Raw genomic sequence first — 19,197 nt, 5'->3', positions numbered from 1 at the left:
GCAAATCTACAAACCAGTCATTTTGTTATCTCTTATCACGCTAAGGGCAATGTACAAATTGCTCATTTTGCTATTTTTTGAGGGCAATGATTGGGAGGTCATAGGTCCTCAGCCTTCTAACTCTGCAAATAATTGTGCTAAGCGCGTGGGGACACACACATAAGCCTGTAAACGGATCGGATTCTGCTCGGATACACCAGTATCCGAATCCGATTAGCAAATCCGGTATCCGAATCCGAATCCGGCAAAAATTTAGAGAAGGCATCCGAATCCGAATCCGAAACTTTATGGATATCCGATAATAATCCGATCCGATAAAATATCCGATTATTGATTGATAATTGTCACTTTTTTACATTTTTTACTATAAATTTCTAATTTTCGATTACCGAATACCGGTATCCGAATCCGATTATCATCTATTTTTAAAGAAAAAATGTTAAATACTTTACTCTATCCGGATAAAAATTTATCCGGATATTATCCGATCCGATAAGCAATTATCCGAATCCGAATCCGGTTGCTTAACGGACGGATACAGATATTTTCCGGTAAGAACATTTTCGGATACGGATACCCTTAAACGAATACGAATGCGAATTTTGGAGGCGGATTTCGGCTATCCTTTACAGGTCTACACACACACGATTGACTCACTCATCAAGGGTTCTGAATCTGTTATATATCACTCGAGTTTTGGCCAGAATAAAAATAAACCTGCGCGGCACGGCAAGGGCAGCAAGTTAAAATCGGCCGGCATCCTCTAATAAGAGTAGACTTGAATGTCGCAAATTAAATGCAAAATATCTGCTGCCAACAGTCAAAATGGTTGGTGAAATAAAGGCACTCTGATCATCTGATGGGGTAAAGGCGGTGGTGGGGCGTTCCAAAATGCACATGTGCCATGTGATGCTCAACTGCAGCAGCCATAGTAGCGCCAAAATTGTTGACAAATTTGACTCTCGTGTTCACGGTTCATACATGAGATTCTCATCTCATTTCCTCTCCTCTCCTCTCATGTGCTACCATGTTCCCCTCTCTCTTACGCAACCATGAAGAAGCTTCTGACTGGAGGGTGCATTAGGGAAATGCAGTGAAGGTTCCAACTTGTTATTCCCCTCCTCACAATGATCCAATCTAGATATGCAGAGGACTCTCAAAGAAAAAAATTCAATATTTAAGGGTTGCTATAGTAATTTGACATTGAACCAAAAATAGATACAGTAATTTTTGACAACATTATTGTCTCTACCACACATAACACATTAATGTTGACAAAATGAAAAGAGAGAGGACTTTCAATGGGTTTTACTCCTAATGTGTGGTGAGGTGTAAAGGGAGCATAGACCTCTATTCTAACCGGTAGAAATGGTAGAAGATCAGACTCTGGGCTTATGGCCGAGTTTGAATCACCTTCCCGTCCATGGAGAGGTATATGCCCTTGTGATGCTTTTCCACAACACAATAAAGGCTAACTCACGTAAGTTGCACGAAAAGTCCCATCTCTAATTCATTTAATATGTAATTCCTAGAGTGTGGATCATCTCCCTTGACGGGGGAGCACAGACGACTGGCGTTACAATCACAAATAATGTAGGGCCCACAAGTAAAAAAATAATAAAACATTTAAAAATAAATAAATTCCATCACCTTAATCCTCTGGGCCCCTATAATTCGTGGTCAACCACCCCCGGAATAACACAGAATTCCTATCCTTATTGTGTGGTGGAGGAGCATTAGCCAAAAACATACTCCTACCGAGTTAAATGATCCAAATTCTATAGGTGTTGCACGGGCAAGCATGTCTCATCTGTGATTGGTTAGATGTCGAAGATGGCTGCTGGCTGCCTGGCCATACACGCAGAGGAACCAAATTCCACTATTTTTAGCCACCAGTCCATTCTTTCTCCTGTGAAAGATTACATAACTGCTAAGACTCCACTTGGCACAAGGGGAATCACCGCTTGCAGATGGCAATGGATCCACACCAAAAACAGGAAAACTCCCAAACCCCGGACCATCAAGGCACACACGCAAATCGTACGTGCCCTTCATTTCACCTACCGTCTCCTCCTTGCCTACAACTCTTACCCCCTTCATGGATCTTGATGAACTATGGAAAATGAATAAACCTCGAAACCCTTCCCTAGATAGCCATAAACCCACCAATTTCTTGGGCACAAACGACATCAGTAGCAGAAAAAGACTTTACGAGCTCTCAATGTCCTTGATCTTGTCATTCTGGTGCATCATCTTCCTGTTCTATTCCAAATTCGGCTACAGCCATGCAATTGGAAGTAAGGTCTTGGTTCTCTTTCTGTTTATCTATTTCCAATGATAAAAACAATGCCCATTTCTATAGATTCTAGCTTTTCTTAAATGCATCTAAAATCAGCCCTGAAAACTTCATGATATGATTTCACCATTCACTTCGATACTCGTCATTTTCTGCATTGTGAGGGTCAACATTTTTGGATCTCCCATCCATGCTGTTCTCCCTTCTCCCTTCCCCTGTTAGATTCATGAATACCTATTAATGCAACAACGCTGTATTTTCTCTAACCAGATTCATTCGCTGCAGATGGAAGCTGGCATTATTTGAATGGGATGCTGTTGAAGTTTAATTTTTCTCTTAACAGTGTCAATGTGATACCAGATCACAGATTTGCAGATTCCAACTACTCACCTCGTGAAGCAAACAAGCTGGAAGATTCAGTTGGGAAATTTCTAGGTTACACCAACATACTGAGTACAGTACAGCCACCAGAAATAAATGCCAACAGAAAAGAACAGGAGCAGACAGCGGAGAGAGTATCTCGTTTTACCTACATTGGTCTTGATGAGTTCCGAAACAAAACACTGCAAGGGAAGCACGAGCTGCGAAGCCAAATTGGGAACATCACCCATCGGCTTGAGCCTGGTGGTGAAGAATATAATTATGCCTCTGCTTCAAAGGGAGCAAAAGTTTTGAGTCATAACAAGGAAGCGAAAGGAGCAAGTAACATCCTAGGAAAAGATCAGGATAAATACTTGCGGAATCCATGTTCAGTGGAAAACAAGTTTGTTATCATTGAGCTTGCCGAGGAAACTTTGGTGGATGCAATCAAGATTGCAAACTTTGAACACCATTCTTCTAATTTCAAGGACTTCGAACTGGCTGGAAGTTTGAGTTATCCAACTGAGAAATGGACACCATTGGGAAATTTTGTTGCTGGAAATGTTAAGCATGCTCAGAGGTTCACGCTCCTTGAACCCAAATGGGTGAGATACTTGAGGCTAAGCTTACTTAGTCACTATAGCTCAGAATTCTACTGCACATTGAGTTCACTCGAGGTGTATGGGATCGATGCAGTAGACTGTATGCTCCAAGACCTCATTGTCGTTTCTGAAGAACCAGGTCCAGATCAGAAACTGAATCCTACAGATTCAATTGGAACAAAGTCTTCAATAAAAGAACTACTACATTCCAAACACAGGGATGTATCCAGTCAAATTCAAATTGCAACACATGCTGTTGGCGAAGGGATAGATAACATTGATGATGGGCTAAGGCACAGTACCGAGGTGACCAAGAATACAGTATCAAAGAGTTCTATTCCGAATCCTATTTTAGAAGCTAAGCATCAGACTAATGGCAGAATACCAAATGACACCATTCTAAAGATTTTGATGCAAAAGATGAAGTCTCTCGAGTTGACCCTATCAATGCTGGAAGAGTATATCAAGCAGTTGACCCAGAGTCAAGGAAATGTTCTGCCAGAGCTTGTCAAGGAGATATCTCGATGTGCTTTGCAAATGGAGAAAGTCAAATCAGAAATCAAAAGTCTCAGAGAATGGAAAGAAACCATGGTATGAGAGTTTATGTCCCTAGTAAACATGCTCCAGATATCATCTAGACTGATTGGATTTTGTTTTGCTTTTTCTCTCTTTGTATGTCTCAAGGGAACATGCTCCAGATATCATCTAGATTGATTGGATTTTGTGTTGCTCTTTATCCCTCTTTTTGTTTTTGGTTAGGAAAAGGGAATTAACGAACTCGAATGGTGGAGATCCATTGTGGTATATCGGATTGATGCATTGGACAGAGAGAATAGAATGTTGAGGTAGGTAAATACATGCTTTCAATTCTTACTGTTTAACCCTTTGTAGTTTGACTCAGATTAATTTCTTAATCAAATACACAGTTTATTGAATCAAGTTGTATTTGCTAGTTTTTGGATATTATATCAAGCTTCATTTTTCTAAAATATCAGCCATTCAATTGTTTCACCCTGGATACTGGGTGGGACAATCCCAAACCGGAAAGAAAGGAGTTTTATAACCATTTAATGTATATAATATGATGCAGACCATATGCTAAAGTATTAGACGGGTATTTGAATTGTCTTATTAGGTAACACTTAGAGCATTTGATGAACTAATGCTGAATTGAGTTTGCTCAGAAGTCAGAACCAACAAACATAAATGGTCAAAAGCAAAACACTGTTCCTATATATATATATATATATATATATATATATATAATATATATATATATATATATATATATATATATATGCATTAGATGATAAAAATCTGTACAAACGCTTGTCAGAGAAACCAAACAGATTTCTAAAGAATAAACTGGAGATGGTTTGAGTTGATTGTATTTGGGGGCTCCTAGCACCATTCACATGGTCCTATCAAAGTGATCCCAAAAATAAGATGTGTAATAACTCAAAAGTTCAATGTTGTCAAATTTTTCCATTCATCTTGATTTCTACAATACCTGACATTTATTTCTATTTAACATTGATTACAGATTAGACATTCAGAAGGTTTTAACCAATCAGGCAAATTTGGAGAATAAAGAGCTTGTGATGTTAGCAGTCAGTTGTTTCTTTGCTTGTATTGCAGTTATGAAGCTAGTTTTGGAGCTGATATTATCTCTCTTTAGAAACCCTCACCCCGAGGAGGACTGCAAGACAAGTAGAAGTTGGGTTTTAGTATTATTTAGCAGCAGTATAGTAACCTTAATAACATTATTGTAGTAAGCTCTACAAATCAATCGTTAGTCTTATAAGGTTCTGAAATTTGGACTCTCTAGTTATATTTTGGTAGTGAGTTAAATTGAGATGATACGGTGGAAAGTTATTGTACATTATAATAAGGAATTCAGTTCTATCAAATAGCTTGACCCATCCCCAGAATTCTGCCATTTGAATAGCTAATGCTTGACATTTCATTATAATACATGATAAATATACTGCCCCTAGACTAAACTGCATTCAAGAAAGCACTGCTTATAAAGCCCTAAACCTGTGTTAGATATTCTCATATCCTGTACAGAGGCAGTTAAAGGGGGCTCAATGTGCTGAAGGTTTCATTAGGATTTTGAAAATATAGTCAGTAATTTGGTTCGCCCCTCAGAAAGAGTAGCTTGAAGGAAACAGAAGTTTCTTTACCAAAGATTTACCAGAAATACGTTCTCTCTTTCTTGTTCATTTTTTGGGCTTTGGATTACATTTATAGACCTCAATATTGGTATCTTCTTGCAGTTTTAAATGCTAAGACTTCCCCTTGTTCATGTGGATGGGTTTTGAGCAATCTGCAAACCATACAGTTATAACTGAAGAAACACTTATATGATTTAGAACCAATGTAGCAGGTATCATATGATATACCATTCGGTATAAATATCCACTTTTTAGAAGCAAGTTTCTATCAGAAGTGGGAGAAGTAGCGCAGTAGAAATGAAACTGAAACTAAAGAAACAACCCTTTTTTCTTGGTGGGGCAATATACTATAGAATTAGAAGAACAAAGGTAGCACATTAGTTATTCACCCGAAATCTGAAAAGGACAGGACATCCCCAGCTCTCTACTGAACAGAAGGGTATTTAAAATTGAAGAGCTTTCATGGTTAAAGAAGCTAACAAGCTTGAAGAAATCATGGAACCTCAAAATAAAGATCAAAATCTCACCTTCATCTGGGTCATTGAATTCCTCTTCTCTGTATGCAGCTTCACTGCCTCAGTGCTTCCTGGACCAGCTCCCACTTTTGCCACCACTTTTGTGCAGGAGTCTTACACCCGTGATCTCTATGTCCTTTGAAGCAGCCTTGCACATGTCATACACAGTTAGACCAGCAATGGTCACAGCTGTTAGTGCTTCCATCTCCACACCAGTCTTCCCCGCTGAAGCAGCTTCTCCTTCTATCTCAACGCTAAAATCCTTCTCATTCATGGTCAGGTCCACACGGACATGTGTGAGATTTATGTTGTGACAGAGTGGGATAAGGTTGCTAGTCTGCTTAGCCCCACTAATTCCTGCAATCTTTGCCACACCAAGGACATCCCCCTTGGCCACCTGATTCGCTAAGACCAAATCGAACACCTTCTTAGAGCCCAGAAGAACCTTGCACCCAGCGATGGCAACTCTCTTGCTGATTTCTTTGGAAGATACATCCACCATCTGGGCTTCCCCTGTTCTGCTGACGTGGGTCAGCCGTTGTTCATTTTCGTCAGTTCCTGAAGAAACCAACACAGATTCTCCGGCAATAGAGAAGTTATCGACAGAGCCACCGGCGAGATTAACCGGAGGAGTTTGGCCGAATACTGACTCCATTTCCTGAAAACCCCATTCCAGAATTGGTGATACAAAGGACAAAGCTGAGCTTTAGATTCTAAGAATGAACGAAAATTTCAATCGTTTCGTGATATTGTGGAAAAACAAATGAGCTTTTCGCGATGTCTACATGGATTAATTGATCCTTTAGGTGGGTTACGACTTACGAGATGCAAGGGATCATATTTACCTCATTGAGCTCTGCAATTGCAGCAGTAAGATCATGGCGACCGTTGTTGCTGAAAAATCTTACGGCAGATAGAGAAGTTGATGTGATGCGCCGAAGAAACATGGTAAACGCGATGACTGAATTTGTATCTGAGAGTTTGCAGAGGAGAACAGGAAATACGGAAAGCAGATGGTCCAAGCTAGAGCTCAGGCTCGCAAGTACGTAAACGAGCTTCACTCAGGCAATTGCACATACATCTATCAGGCACGCCGCAATCTCACGGAGCAGGGCCTACGATACATTCCTTCCTTTTAATAATTTTTAGCTGTATTTTTTATTTGTGACAATCGTATATATATTGTTTACATTCATCAGTCATGCCACATGATAAAAAATATTAATATTTATTATTTAATTCAAATTTAAATTATATTTTTTAAAATATTTAAATATTATTTGACGGATGGAAATTTGACAAGGTCAATAATTGAGAAATGTAAATGTGCTTCTCACACAGTAATTGATAGCCTTCTATATAAAAAATAGTAAGATTAAAATAGTCTTGAGTTTAAACATCCGGCCTTCCATATCTTCTCTCTTTTCTCCTTCCCATCTTAGGGCCTATGAACCCTAATCATCAGTACAACGTGACTGGTTTGATGATGATAAAAAAATTTAATAATTAAAACCAAAAAGAAAAAAACACATTTTGATGGTTAAAATAGAGTACAAAAACTTAATGTGGAGCATGTTATTGATTGGTTGGCAATCCAGTGTATTCCTCACTTTGGTAGAATATTAAATATCAGATGATTATGACATGCAAGGGTCAAGGGCTAGCACAACAACAATTGTGAAACACTTTCATTTTATCAGAATAACATTCAAAAGATACTTGATGCCAATATAGGGTTGGTTGAGTGGTAAAGATCCATACTTCTCAGTGGAAAGTTCTTGGGTTCGACCGTTGTGAACGATATTTCATTTCCAATATTAAAAAAAACCAGCAAAAAAAAAAAAAAAAAAAAAAAAAAAAAAAAAAGAAGAAGGGTAAGTGAAACTTGAAAGGATGTTTATTGTGTAATTTTTCATTTATAGAAAAATAATGATAGCTACCCGGTTGACCTTGAGTTCAATTTCAGTATTGCACATTAAATGCATAGCACTATACTACCAACTGTTGAGATCAAAATCTAAGTGCGTTTAATGCACAACATTCAAGCCTGCCTCTTTGGCCTTTGTGGCACAGACTAGAGAGTGGAATTAATGAAACGTCTCTACCAAAAAAATATACTAATGAGATTTGAGATGTAATTTACCTTCACCCCACCCAGGTGTACTTCCCATACTCTCTAACCAATTGGCAAATAAACCCACATCTCTTTTTTTTTTTTTTTCAAAAAAATAAACCCGCACCATTAAAGAATGTTAGCAGCTCAAATCCTCAAATAGATACAAAAATCACTAAGGAAGAAAGTGAATACTCTACCTGTTTCTCTCTCTTTGCTTATACCAAAAGACACTCTTTGTCCAGTATTGAAACACATTCCAACCAAATAAACCATGTAAAGGTATATTTATAGATGAATTATTTTAATTACCATTAGAATAAAAACACAAGTCTTAAATGTCCACTTCCCTACCCTTCAAGGCCTCCTGTGACCAAATATGAATTTGAGAGAACACCAAATCGTGCCCAAATCTTCCTCAGCCCCAAGAGAAAAGACCCCTTACCCCTCATTTCCTTCACTCCTCACTGGTGAACAACATCACCATCAAGAACGTATGCAATAAGGACTAAAGACTAAGAAGACACCACCTCAAGAGGCATTTTTGGGACCCGATCCTATAACCCACTCATGCAAGCTTCTATGAATTTATGCAACTACTTGATGTTAAATCTGTATCATGGTGGAAAGTTATGTGTGCGAAAATTATTAGACATCAAGTAACTGCATCATGTGCCAAAACCAAATATTTGGTTAACTGAATATATAACGCAATCAGGAAACAAAGCTCTCCTATCCCAAGGAAGGATTATACCCCTTATGACAGGAGGGTGGCTAGGGCAGACATAGAAGTGAAGAGAAACCTTGTTATTTTTCATGTATTTTTTGGTGAAAATGTGAAGAAATGTTTTTTCTTCTCAACCCATTTGCCACCTTAGAGAGCTGCAAGTCCATCACATATATAAGATTAAGAACATAGCACATAATACAAATGAGCTTCACAAGAAAATAACCTTCTGTAATATATGTTTCCCCATTCAAAGAAAAAGAGCCTAAGGGATTATTTTCTAAAAATAAATATTGACATTTGAAAATTACAAGTATGCACCGCATGTCTTGGACTGGACAAGACAGGAAGACAGGCACACAAATTTCAGGGATGACCATGGCAAACGTTACCCATCTCATGGAACCCAGGATGACAAAACGGCCACACATCAACATCCTAGTGAAAGTGGTTCAGCCCAAGGCTCACCCACAAAAAATAATAGGAAAGAAAACCAAAAAAAAAAAAAAAGGATGAACTACCTAAAGATAAAACGAGCAAAATTGAGTGCAGACAGCATGGATGACAAAGAAATTTGAAGAAGAAACTCAAATTAGGAAGAAAAAAAATCAAAGGAGAACATTTGTAGCAAAAGATGGCCTACTAACAAGTATATATTCCTTTTTCTTACTTATTATATCCTTCCGTTTACTTTTTACCCAAACAAATTCTGGTGCTCTGCGCCTCCACCAATGAACATTGCAGAGCCATGATGGTGAACCATGTACCACTGCGCATTGTGGAACTCGTACACATTGGTGACAATGAATGGCTCAGTTTCCATGTCCACATAAGCCTTCATCGTGACCCAAGCCATGTCGGTCAGCACCCGAACACGCACATCTCGAATCTGAAAGGCAACCCCTGCCCAATTGAACGCAAGCTGCCAACTCTCCATAACTGCATCATACCTGCAGGAAGACCATTAAGAAATTAATACACAAAGAATTGATCACCATCTTCCTTTTCTATTCCCCTTTTATTCCTGATAAGGGTAAGCCATCTGCCCCCACTACACCATTAAAGCCATACTAAGCAAGAAGATGGGTGGGGAAGGATTCTACTGACTCAGTGCACAGAGATACATGATCAAGCACACCATCTTCCTTAATAGATAATAGAATCCATAAAGACAACTTCCCTTTCGTTTTTCATGGTAGCACAGAGTTCAATATTTTAGCTTTAAATTGTCCACATTGTTGCTTGCAGATTCATGAAGACCAAGCTCACTAAATGCATCAGGGAACCTAGACTTAAAACACTCGTCATAATCACCCTATCCATTAGAAACCGGAATCCAAGACTTTGTAAAACTAGAAGTAGAATCAAGATTATCAAGATACAAGCCTCATATGCATGCTTGATGTGGTGTTGCAATAAATTTGAGCGTATGCTGCCACCTTGTAAGAATAAATTCTTATCCGGATCCAAATTAGCTCATTATTGCATCCTGAAACTAAACTCAATGTTGAACCTAATGCAAAGCTACATCCAGCCAAAGACAAGCAGCCCCCCACCCCACAACAACAAACAAACAAACAAACAAAAAGAAAGAAAGTAAAAACCTCAAAATAAATAAATAAATAATAAAAGGGAAGAAAAATCCAGTAACTAACAATGACTTGCTCAAAAAGATGAAATCCAAAATGAGGACAGATTTTACACCGTGAAAATGCCAACATCTTTCAACAGAAAAAGGGAAAATATCAACATCAGCCTGAGACTTCTCAAAGGAAATAAAATTAGCAGTCAAGGGTTAATCAGGTAACCTATCCTACCCTTACATGAGGGGTCTGATAAGAGGACAGAAAGCCTATCAGCACCTTCTCACCTCCTCATGTTAATGGCTTTCTTAATTACTGGTGTCGTAAAGCCACTGACTACCAGTCCATCACTTTAATCCAGTTGGTTAAAATTACATCCACCCAGGACGCCTGCATGTGGAAAACCTGCAACTAGAAAAACAAGCCCTTTAATACCCTTGCAGAATTAAAATATTATCTCCTTGGATTGTTGAATTAGATATCTTCCATTCATCCTAGTTTCACCACCCAATTGAGAAACCAATTTGTTGTTGCCTTCTACCAACTCCAGATTTCCACCTGAGATTTCTTCATTCTTATTCATATTTGCCATGAGAGAAGACATCATCACCTACCATGTTGGTCACAGAAAAACTATATCTAGGATCCTATTCTGCTGACATTTCTTGGTAATCATCAGCTGTACTACTACCCATCTTGTCACAAAGATACATAGAACATAGATAACTTGCTTGCAAAATCTTGTCAGCATCTGTGGTGTTTGTTATCTACAGATATATTAATGGCAAGTACAATGAGCATGTCCACTTAAACCCCCTTTATAGTTCTACCTTGTCAAACCTCACCTCACCAATGGTAACCTTTTTAGTGGGTAAAGCAAATTAAATTGAAAAAAATGGGGAAAAGAACCAAGCAGAGTGGGACAAATAAAATGAGAATGCAGAGACCTGCGTCTCAGGGATGATATTAAAAAAATGACAACCCAATGCACAGAATCCCCATACAAAATGCTCCTCTTGGAAAGCTCAGGCGAGGAGAAGTTAAGTCCAAGTCTCCAACTGATCAAGATAGTCATGGAAGAACTGAGAAAGATCAGGCCTTGCATAGCCAAATAAAATAAAATAGATGCACAGATACCAAGTAAAAAAAAAAGGATAAGAAGCCTAGCAAAAAGCCTTCTTAACCTGAAGTAGAACTTGGGCTGGTCAACCATGGTTCTGATACTAAATAATGTAAAAGCTAAAACTGAGGATGACATAACCCCAAATAACCACAAATAGAGAAATAGCATAAAGGGCAAAAATAATCAGTTTAGGATCTAAAACAAACCAGTTCTCAGAAATACAATCAGCCAGAGTTTAAGTGAGAATTGTGCGGTGGCAAGCAACTGTTGTAAGTTTCAAATAAATCCAATAGTTGAATTGAGATGGCTTCAATCACCAAACTATCCCTGATATCAAAGTGTGCTTCTTATGCTGCTGGGCAGCAAGCCTAGGACATCCTTTGTGCCTTGGGACTCCTCCTAGGGTAGATCTGCTGACCTAAAACCAACCAGTATATGGCTCTCAAACTTAGATCTCTGGATTCTAAGTGAGAGGATATTGTGCTCACAAATTTGAAGTGAATGTGAGGGCTTGATTCTCAGATACGGAATGGATATAAAATCAAAAGTTTAGGTTGAACGGTAGAATGAACTGATGGATGGATGAGATTGTGGATTGGAGGAACATGAATATAAGATGGAATAGAAGGCTAGTAACACAGCAAGGTTCGTGAGATAGATGGGACAAAAGAGGATCCAACCAACTATATTTTCAGTTATACAACCACTTCAATTGAAGGAGCAGCAACAGGGTTCCAACAAGAGCATAGAGATAGGGGATAGGTAAACTTAGATCTTGACAGCAAGGATCCTTCAGCCTTAGGTGCTTAGCTCTCAACAGCAAGGTCCTCACCCTTCTAGTCACTCAAGCAAAGAGGAAAGAGAATAAACTCAAAGCAAAAGCTTCATTAATCAGTTTATAAAATTTGTGATTGAGAACAACCAATTACACATATACAGAGAGCATAGGCTCTAAAAGAAAAATAAGAAGCTGGTAATTTAGAAAATGGAAACTAATGAATTATTTAGCTAAGATTCTCAGCCACAACAAAAAAATATAGACTTCCTAATTCTGATTTTGGTGACCAAGAGAATTAGAAATTAAGGAAACAACATATTTAGCAACTTCTAAAAAGGTCTTTACTCTTCATAAAATATCTTTGCATGGTCTACTCTTGGGCCCCAAAATATCTTTAAATAATGTTTCTTCCAAGCCCAAAAAACAGCTGACACTGTTCACGTGACCAGCAATTTGGGCCTTCTTTTTGGTCCTTTTGGAAGACCAGCTGGGTTGATTTGAACTGGTCCAGTTGGTCCATCTGAAGCTGGTTCAGTCCAGCCTAAGTTCTACATCACTTTTATACTTAAAAAGAAACTTTGTTATCATGTCGAATCATTAGTCTGTGACAAAATGACTAACTCCAAATCAAATTACATTTGGTTATTAAATTTCACTTTACTTTGCATCCAATTCCCTTGATTTTAAGAAGTAAATAAAGATTAGGTGTAAAATGTATCATCACCATAGATGGTATGCAGTTTAAGTAGCTTATGCAATCACATAAATAATGATTACAAAAGTTTCTTTTTGAAGTAAGAAAATTTCAGTTCTCTTTCATACAATACCCGTTGCAACCAAATGACGCCCATGCATATCTTGCAGCAGGGAAAAAGCACTAAAGCAGTGTAAGCAGTTTCAAAAATAAATAAAAAACACTTAAGAGTACCAACAATACAGATCCTGGAAGTATCGTACCCTGTGAAAAACTCGCCAGAGCTATGGATGCACTTCACATAATCAGCATTAAGCCAAAGACGACCCATTGCTGGAAGGGACCTGTCTCTGATGATATTGTAGAACTCGGCATTGACATTCACAACTGCTCTTGTAGCTGCATAATATGCCTTCCAACCATTATGAGGTGTGATGCTGTCTTGTTCCATGGTGAAGTCCTAGAAAAAACATCAATAACTAAATTACAAACCTTTGATACTTCCAAGAATCCAAACCCTATTCAAAGAAGTTCCACCATCTGATTATAACAGCAATAACAGAACATATACAAATTTTATCCACACCATCTAAGTGACGACAAGTATGAAAACCTGCAATTCACATGCCAGAGAATAAAGTATTATGCTTCTATATTTCAAGCTATGCTTTCACGACTTACAGACTTTCAATTCACTTCTTATTTAATTCATTTAAGAAGCAAAGCCACAGGCAAGTATTAGACCAAATCAAACCATGAATGAATTTTTAAAATCATATGAAACAGAACAAGATAACTTGATTAAACCCCATAAAATGTTTTCCCAACCATTTCCCATCAGCAACCAAAATCCTCCCAAAATTGCCTTTCCATCAAACACTTGATTCCGGTTTTAAAGGTCTACAAGATTCTGAAGGTTGCAGCAACATACTATCCTAATATCTTTTAGGAATGATGAATTAGGGTCTACAACCATCTTATAGGTTCATTACTTTACATCTTGTGAGCTATCAATTGTGCTCAGCTCATCTTCAGACTTGTCGCAGTGTCTTATTAGTTCTGGCCTTGCTGCTACTTGCAGTGATGTAACCAGCCCTAGCCAGTCCCCAACGAGGCCCCAAGCCCACCTATGCACCACAGCCCAAATAAGGGGAGCCAAATCCATCCAAGGGGTAGATTGGTCATTTCTTACCCCTAGATCGAGTATTAATGGTGACCAAGTCCCTGTCAAATTATTTAGTTCAGTTTATCTCTAAATTTGAAGTCTTAGTGGTTTACTAATTGTTTGTTTCCTTTTGGTTGAAGTTCTAGCTTGGTAAGAGTTTTTGAGTTGTTCTAAATTAGGAAAGAGATATTTCCTATAAAGGAGTCCTATTTTTTAGGTGTCTTAAATTAGGAAAGAGTTATTTCCTTTTGGAAGTCTTATTGTGAGTTGGTATAATATTAGAAAAGAGACTTTCAATTTAGTTATGTATTGAGTGGCTATAAATAGCTTGAGTCTTTCTTGTAACTGGCAAATCTTGATTATTAAATAAAATTTGACTTTGAAAAATTGACTTAAGAAGTCGTGGGATCCTTAGCGACACCCTACGACTGGGATTGTGTGAGCTATTCTTCAACCTTCAAAGCTTCATTCACTGATTAACGTATTCAACACCGAATGTCTGCAAGTCTTCAATCACAAGTAAGGAAGAAACCCCATCCCCTCAATCCTAGACCTCAAAGAAAGCCCTACCCCCATTTTGCAAATCACCCCTTCCCCTTCCCTTGGTGGCTAGCAGCTTCTACCCCTTCCCTGTTTCTGCCATAGCAACAGACATCCATCTTCATAAACCCTACCTCCTCAGCCCCTCTAGACCCCAAAACACATTTCCTAGAGTCACATCTAACCCTAGAGTAGAAACCCTAAGTCAATTGTCTCCTCCAACCTATCTTACCTTAACTTTGAATTTTCTGCATTTCATCTTCTTCAAGAGAAGTTGCAGAATTTTCTAAATTTTCATAAAACCCTAAAACCTTCAAACCCCAGGCTCCTTTCTTCTAAACAGCTTCCAAACTACTAATTTAGCAGCAACAATGGTTCAGATCTGCAGAACCCTACAACCATCCTAAACCCTAGCCGAAACCTTAGTTTACCCCCAAAACCCTAATTTGGTGTTGGACCTGTTTCAGAAGATCCTGAAAATCTGACCATAAATTTCAGGGTTACATTATACAGGTTCATTACTTTACATCTTGTGACTTGTGAGCTATCAGTTGTATTCAGCTCATCTTCAGACTTGTTGCAGTGTCTTCTTAGTTCTTGCCTTGCTGCTATTGATGACATGATCAGTGCTAAGTCCAGTTTGTTAAATCATGTTACATGAAGTCAGATGAGTCACTGCTTACTCTGCTCGGTATGTTCCTACTTCTGCAGGTGCTTGAGCCTTCTAAGTTTGTGGAACTCTAATTATTCAGATTGCTACTTGGCTGAACTATTAGAGACACCATCCAAGACTCAGAACTGGCTTGGTGGTACTCTCATATCATGGTTCTGCTGATACACTTATTGAAAGAAACTGGTGTTATACTGTGGCTATGGTGCACTTTATCTGTAGCTGCCTTAGTGTGTATTCACTTGCTAAGGAATTAATTAGTTTATGGAACACCAGCTTGTTGCGATCCTGCCATGGCATCAGCAGTCACCAGTGATTCCACAAAAGAAGAGAAAGAACTTCAGCAACCATTCCAATAAGACATAGCTCAGGGGTTGTCGGCACGAACAGACGGATATATGTCCCACTAACTGGTAACTGGAACAATAAGAAGAGGAAGGTCCCTGTACTCTATTCAAGAAGTTGGACAAGAGACATAGTCAACGAAATCCCCTATATTACAGGAAGTTGAGCTAAGCTAAACAGGTGCAAGAGTTCACAGCTGACCGATCGGCACAGTACAAGAGATTCCCCAGGAAGTATTTCAAAGAAGGAATGAGCGCTCTGCCCTAGCGAAGACGCACAAGAAAGATTCACCACGCCAAGGACATAAATGATAGCTAGACCAACTGGAATTCTATTTATGGAGAGATGTCAAGATCCTCAACTAAGTTTTATCTACCCAGCAGATCATCATCAACTTTTCGGCATTAATTCATCCTCAATGAAAGGTCAATCAACCTACTTGTGGAGCAAACCTCTATGTTTTAGCTGCTCAAACACTCTTGCAATCCCAATGTTAGGGTTTCATGAAGCTTACTTTTACAAGGACATAGTTGAGAGTGGCCCATGCTAGCGATATAAACACACATGAGTGTTGGCATAGCCCAGCCTCCTGGACAGCATTCTTTTCCCTTTTCACAATTTCTCCGTCTAGCAAGTCTAATTGAATTTTACACTGTGCCTTCAGCATCAAAAAGTGCCTTGTTTCTTCATTGACACTGTGTGACAATCATGATAAGCTATGACACCAACATTAATGCAATTAATTACATTCTGGACCATCCTTCCAGATAATTAATTAGTAATATCTTAACTCTTGTTTATGAAATTACAAGATCCACTACAAAACATGGAAAGCCTAAACTTAGACAAAATTTCTTTCTATTTTTCATTTCCAGCCCAGCCTATCTCCCCTATTGTTCGGATCAACCAGCCAATTCAACCCTTCAAACTTACCACCTGTAGTTGGAGACAATTAATGAAACAGTAAGTCATTTTGATTCCCTGGCGGGCCCACTCCCCTGGGTGACAAAAAGATATTGGTAAGCGGTTGAATAGGAGCTATGGTCCCTCAGGCAACTCAACTTCTAAGCCCCTTCCCCTCCCTCCATCCATAGTGTATGGTCCATAGTCCCCCCCCCCCCCCTCAAAAAAAAAAAATCCATACATCAATCGGAGAGGCCAGTTGAATGATATGTAGAGATTTTAGGGCTGGGTGATCTCCCACAGCACAGATCGTTGAATCTCCTTCTCCTAGTGAAGGAGCTCTGGAATCAAATGACTGCAGAAAGATTCAGGGCAGTCGGATATCTAGAAATTTAGTCAGAATTTCTTTTAAGTTATACACTTCAACGATTAAACCCTGCACACTCAAAAACCTCCAATAATGTACCCACTGTGCTTACTAGACAGTGGGGCAACCCGTATGAAGAGAATAGGGGGCAATGGATAGTCTCCAATCAAACTTTGGAACAATTTCACCACTGGACTGACTAGACAAACCAATGATCTACGATTCTGTCTATTGTCCTGCCACAAGTCAATGATCATGGTTGGGAAGACTCTATGCTCGAAGTGTGATCAACAACCATATGAAGAGACAGCAATGAAATGTCTCTATTGAAAATTAAGAGTGTGATGGAATATTTAAGCGATAAATCAAAAGATCGAAACTTCAGTAAAAATGCTGTAAGTGCAGTTTATATTATTCAGTATCAGGATTTCCGACGAAGAGGTGAGAAAATATAAAACAACTAGGCAACAATCCTCTAAACAACTAGACCATGAATTAGAAGTACTAAAAGCCGTTAATTACAAACCGTGAGCGAACCTTGTGATAAAGAGCTTTCCACGCGTTATCATCATTGGCAGCCCTCCGCATGGATGAATTTGTCATAGAAAGACGGCATAGACTAGGAAAATCCAAGTAACTGAGCGCGTGAGTTGTGATCTCAGGAACTAACTGCTCCATCATTGAAGCCCCGGACTGCCTCTCAGCACCGTCGGCACGCTCAGCCACCACAGGACCTCTCTCGTGCATATCTCCGGCGAATCCGTTAGCGTATCGAGGAGGAGGAAAAGTAGAATCAGAAGCTTCACCGCTTCCACCACAAGAACAACTGCAACCACAGACTTTCTTCTTCGATGAATTCTGAGTATTGCAGCTTCCCTCGGGTTCCTTCAATTTCAACATCAAGGGCGACAATCGAATCGTCCAGAAAGTGCAGAATAAACAAAATGCAGTAATAGCCGCTGCTATATACAAATACACATACGAAGAACCACCAAATAGATGAGAGGTGATCTCCATCTATAAGACATCAAAACCTTGCATTGCAGAACAAGAAACCCTAGAAACTAGAAAGGAGAATAATAGGCGTAACAGAAACAAGACTCCGGGGGTTTCATAAGGAAATTTGGGATTCCGAGATCACTTCTGACACTCTTTGCTCCAGAGATGGAAAGTAGAAATGGCGTTTCGATAAGCGTAACCGCTCTTTTTCTGAATTGAAAGATTTTTGCAAACCAACGAAGAGAGAGGGAAAGAGAGGGAAAGAGAAGCAAACTAGGTGTCGTAAGTAACAAAAAAATTCCCTATAAATTTTCGGACGATAAGAAGAAGAAAAAAATCTGAATCCGATTAAATTACATCGCCGGTTCGCCACCCCACCTAGCGATTCAAGACTTAAGAGTGTCAACCGGTCCGGTTTTTTTGTTGGTTTAACCGGTTTTCGTTCACATCACTTAATTAGTTATTTTTAGGTTTTTCTTTACAAAATAATTACTCCACGTTTTAATTAACAAAAATGATTAAAATTAACTTTGAATTTTTAAAAAAACTAAAAGAATGACTTTTCCTCTCACTTGGACATTTTTACTACTACTGCTAATAATAGACCGCCATATCAGGTAAGTAACTATCTTCTTTTGTAACACAAGATCAATAAATATCACCTACTCGTCTATTCTCCTTTGGTTAAAGGGGAAGGAAAATATAAAGGATAAGCCTCTGAATTCAGGCTTTCACACTCAAACTCTTCTTGATCGGTTGGAGATAAGATCAATTGATGATAGAATTAGTTATGGTGGATTTGAATTCACAAGTTTATCATTTATAGAAAATTTACTATTTAAGTTAGTTTTGTAAACCTAAAGGTTTTGACTAGTCTTGTTAATTGAGATATCGACTAATAACTTTTATAAAATGAAAACGTAAAGGTAACTAATCATGTAATTTTTCTTAAAAATTAAAAGGACTGCAAAAGACTAGATATTATATAATTGTACTTGTACACACCCCAATCAGTAAATTAATGAGTGAACATTATCTGTTGTGTACAGTACACATATATATACCAAATAAAAGGCTGAAAAAGCAAAAAGACTAATTTGAATTTTTTTAATTTGAAATTAAACTTTTAATCTCAGCCTTTTATTTGGTATGAATAGTGCACAGCCAATGATTTTTTTCATAAATTAATATCTTATCCATGATTTTTTTCAATCCAAATCAGCATATTATGTAACTCTTT

At 38.4% G+C, this 19,197-nt stretch overlaps 3 protein-coding genes across 4 annotated transcripts; 1 reads left to right on the top strand and 2 right to left on the bottom strand.

The window, feature by feature from the left end:
* Positions 1-1,930: 1,930 nt before the first annotated feature.
* LOC149014101 (Galactose-binding protein) lies at positions 1,931-5,731 on the top strand. 2 transcript variants are annotated; one of them, XM_089159434.1, is made up of 4 exons: positions 1,931-2,297; positions 2,582-3,849; positions 4,018-4,103; positions 4,802-5,731. In XM_089159434.1, the coding sequence occupies exons 1-4, from the start codon at positions 2,099-2,101 to the stop codon at positions 5,028-5,030; spliced, it is 1,782 nt and encodes a 593-aa protein (XP_089015560.1). In that variant the 5' UTR covers positions 1,931-2,098; the 3' UTR covers positions 5,031-5,731. The 2 variants fall into 2 exon arrangements, with proteins under 2 accessions (XP_089015560.1, XP_089015561.1); XM_089159435.1 differs by having other exon boundaries at positions 2,239-2,302.
* A 15-nt stretch (positions 5,732-5,746) lies between these two features.
* On the bottom strand, positions 5,747-7,078 carry CNX3 (cofactor of nitrate reductase and xanthine dehydrogenase 3). The gene is made up of 2 exons (XM_089159436.1): positions 6,796-7,078; positions 5,747-6,608 (listed from the first exon to the last, which is right to left on the bottom strand). The coding sequence occupies exons 1-2, from the start codon at positions 6,895-6,897 to the stop codon at positions 6,012-6,014; spliced, it is 699 nt and encodes a 232-aa protein (XP_089015562.1). The 5' UTR covers positions 6,898-7,078; the 3' UTR covers positions 5,747-6,011.
* Positions 7,079-8,573: 1,495 nt separating this feature from the next.
* Positions 8,574-18,258, bottom strand: LOC149014099 (F-box protein SKIP8-like). Its single transcript, XM_089159374.1, has 3 exons — positions 17,496-18,258; positions 13,232-13,428; positions 8,574-9,740 (listed from the first exon to the last, which is right to left on the bottom strand). Exons 1-3 carry the CDS (start codon positions 17,973-17,975, stop codon positions 9,485-9,487), a joined length of 933 nt encoding a protein of 310 aa, XP_089015500.1. The 5' UTR covers positions 17,976-18,258; the 3' UTR covers positions 8,574-9,484.
* Between the last annotated feature and the right edge of the window lie 939 nt (positions 18,259-19,197).

Source organism: Hakea prostrata, chromosome 6 (genome assembly GCF_041222555.1).
Source record: "Hakea prostrata isolate BN-2017 chromosome 6, UWA_Hpros_2, whole genome shotgun sequence".
In the NCBI taxonomy this organism is placed as follows: domain Eukaryota; kingdom Viridiplantae; phylum Streptophyta; class Magnoliopsida; order Proteales; family Proteaceae; genus Hakea; species Hakea prostrata.
Note: the sequence above shows the minus strand (reverse complement) of the source record. Positions and strands in the feature narration are given on the sequence as shown.

Bases quoted from the DNA above. Each gene is read 5' to 3' on its own strand.
- LOC149014099 (XM_089159374.1), bottom strand. From the start codon at position 17,975: ATGGAGATCACCTCTCATCTATTTGGTGGTTCTTCGTATGTGTATTTG. The intron at 13,429-17,495 runs GTTCGCTCACGG...TGTTTTTTCTAG, and splicing joins GGAAAGCTCTTTATCACAAG to GACTTCACCATGGAACAAGA. The intron at 9,741-13,231 runs GTACGATACTTC...GTCTTCCTGCAG, and splicing joins TCTGGCGAGTTTTTCACAGG to GTATGATGCAGTTATGGAGA.
- LOC149014101 (XM_089159434.1), top strand. From the start codon at position 2,099: ATGGATCTTGATGAACTATGGAAAATGAATAAACCTCGAAACCCTTCC. The intron at 3,850-4,017 runs GTATGAGAGTTT...GTTTTTGGTTAG, and splicing joins GAGAATGGAAAGAAACCATG to GAAAAGGGAATTAACGAACT. The intron at 4,104-4,801 runs GTAGGTAAATAC...CATTGATTACAG, and splicing joins AGAGAGAATAGAATGTTGAG to ATTAGACATTCAGAAGGTTT.
- CNX3 (XM_089159436.1), bottom strand. From the start codon at position 6,897: ATGTTTCTTCGGCGCATCACATCAACTTCTCTATCTGCCGTAAGATTT. The intron at 6,609-6,795 runs GTAAATATGATC...TGGGGTTTTCAG, and splicing joins CAATTGCAGAGCTCAATGAG to GAAATGGAGTCAGTATTCGG.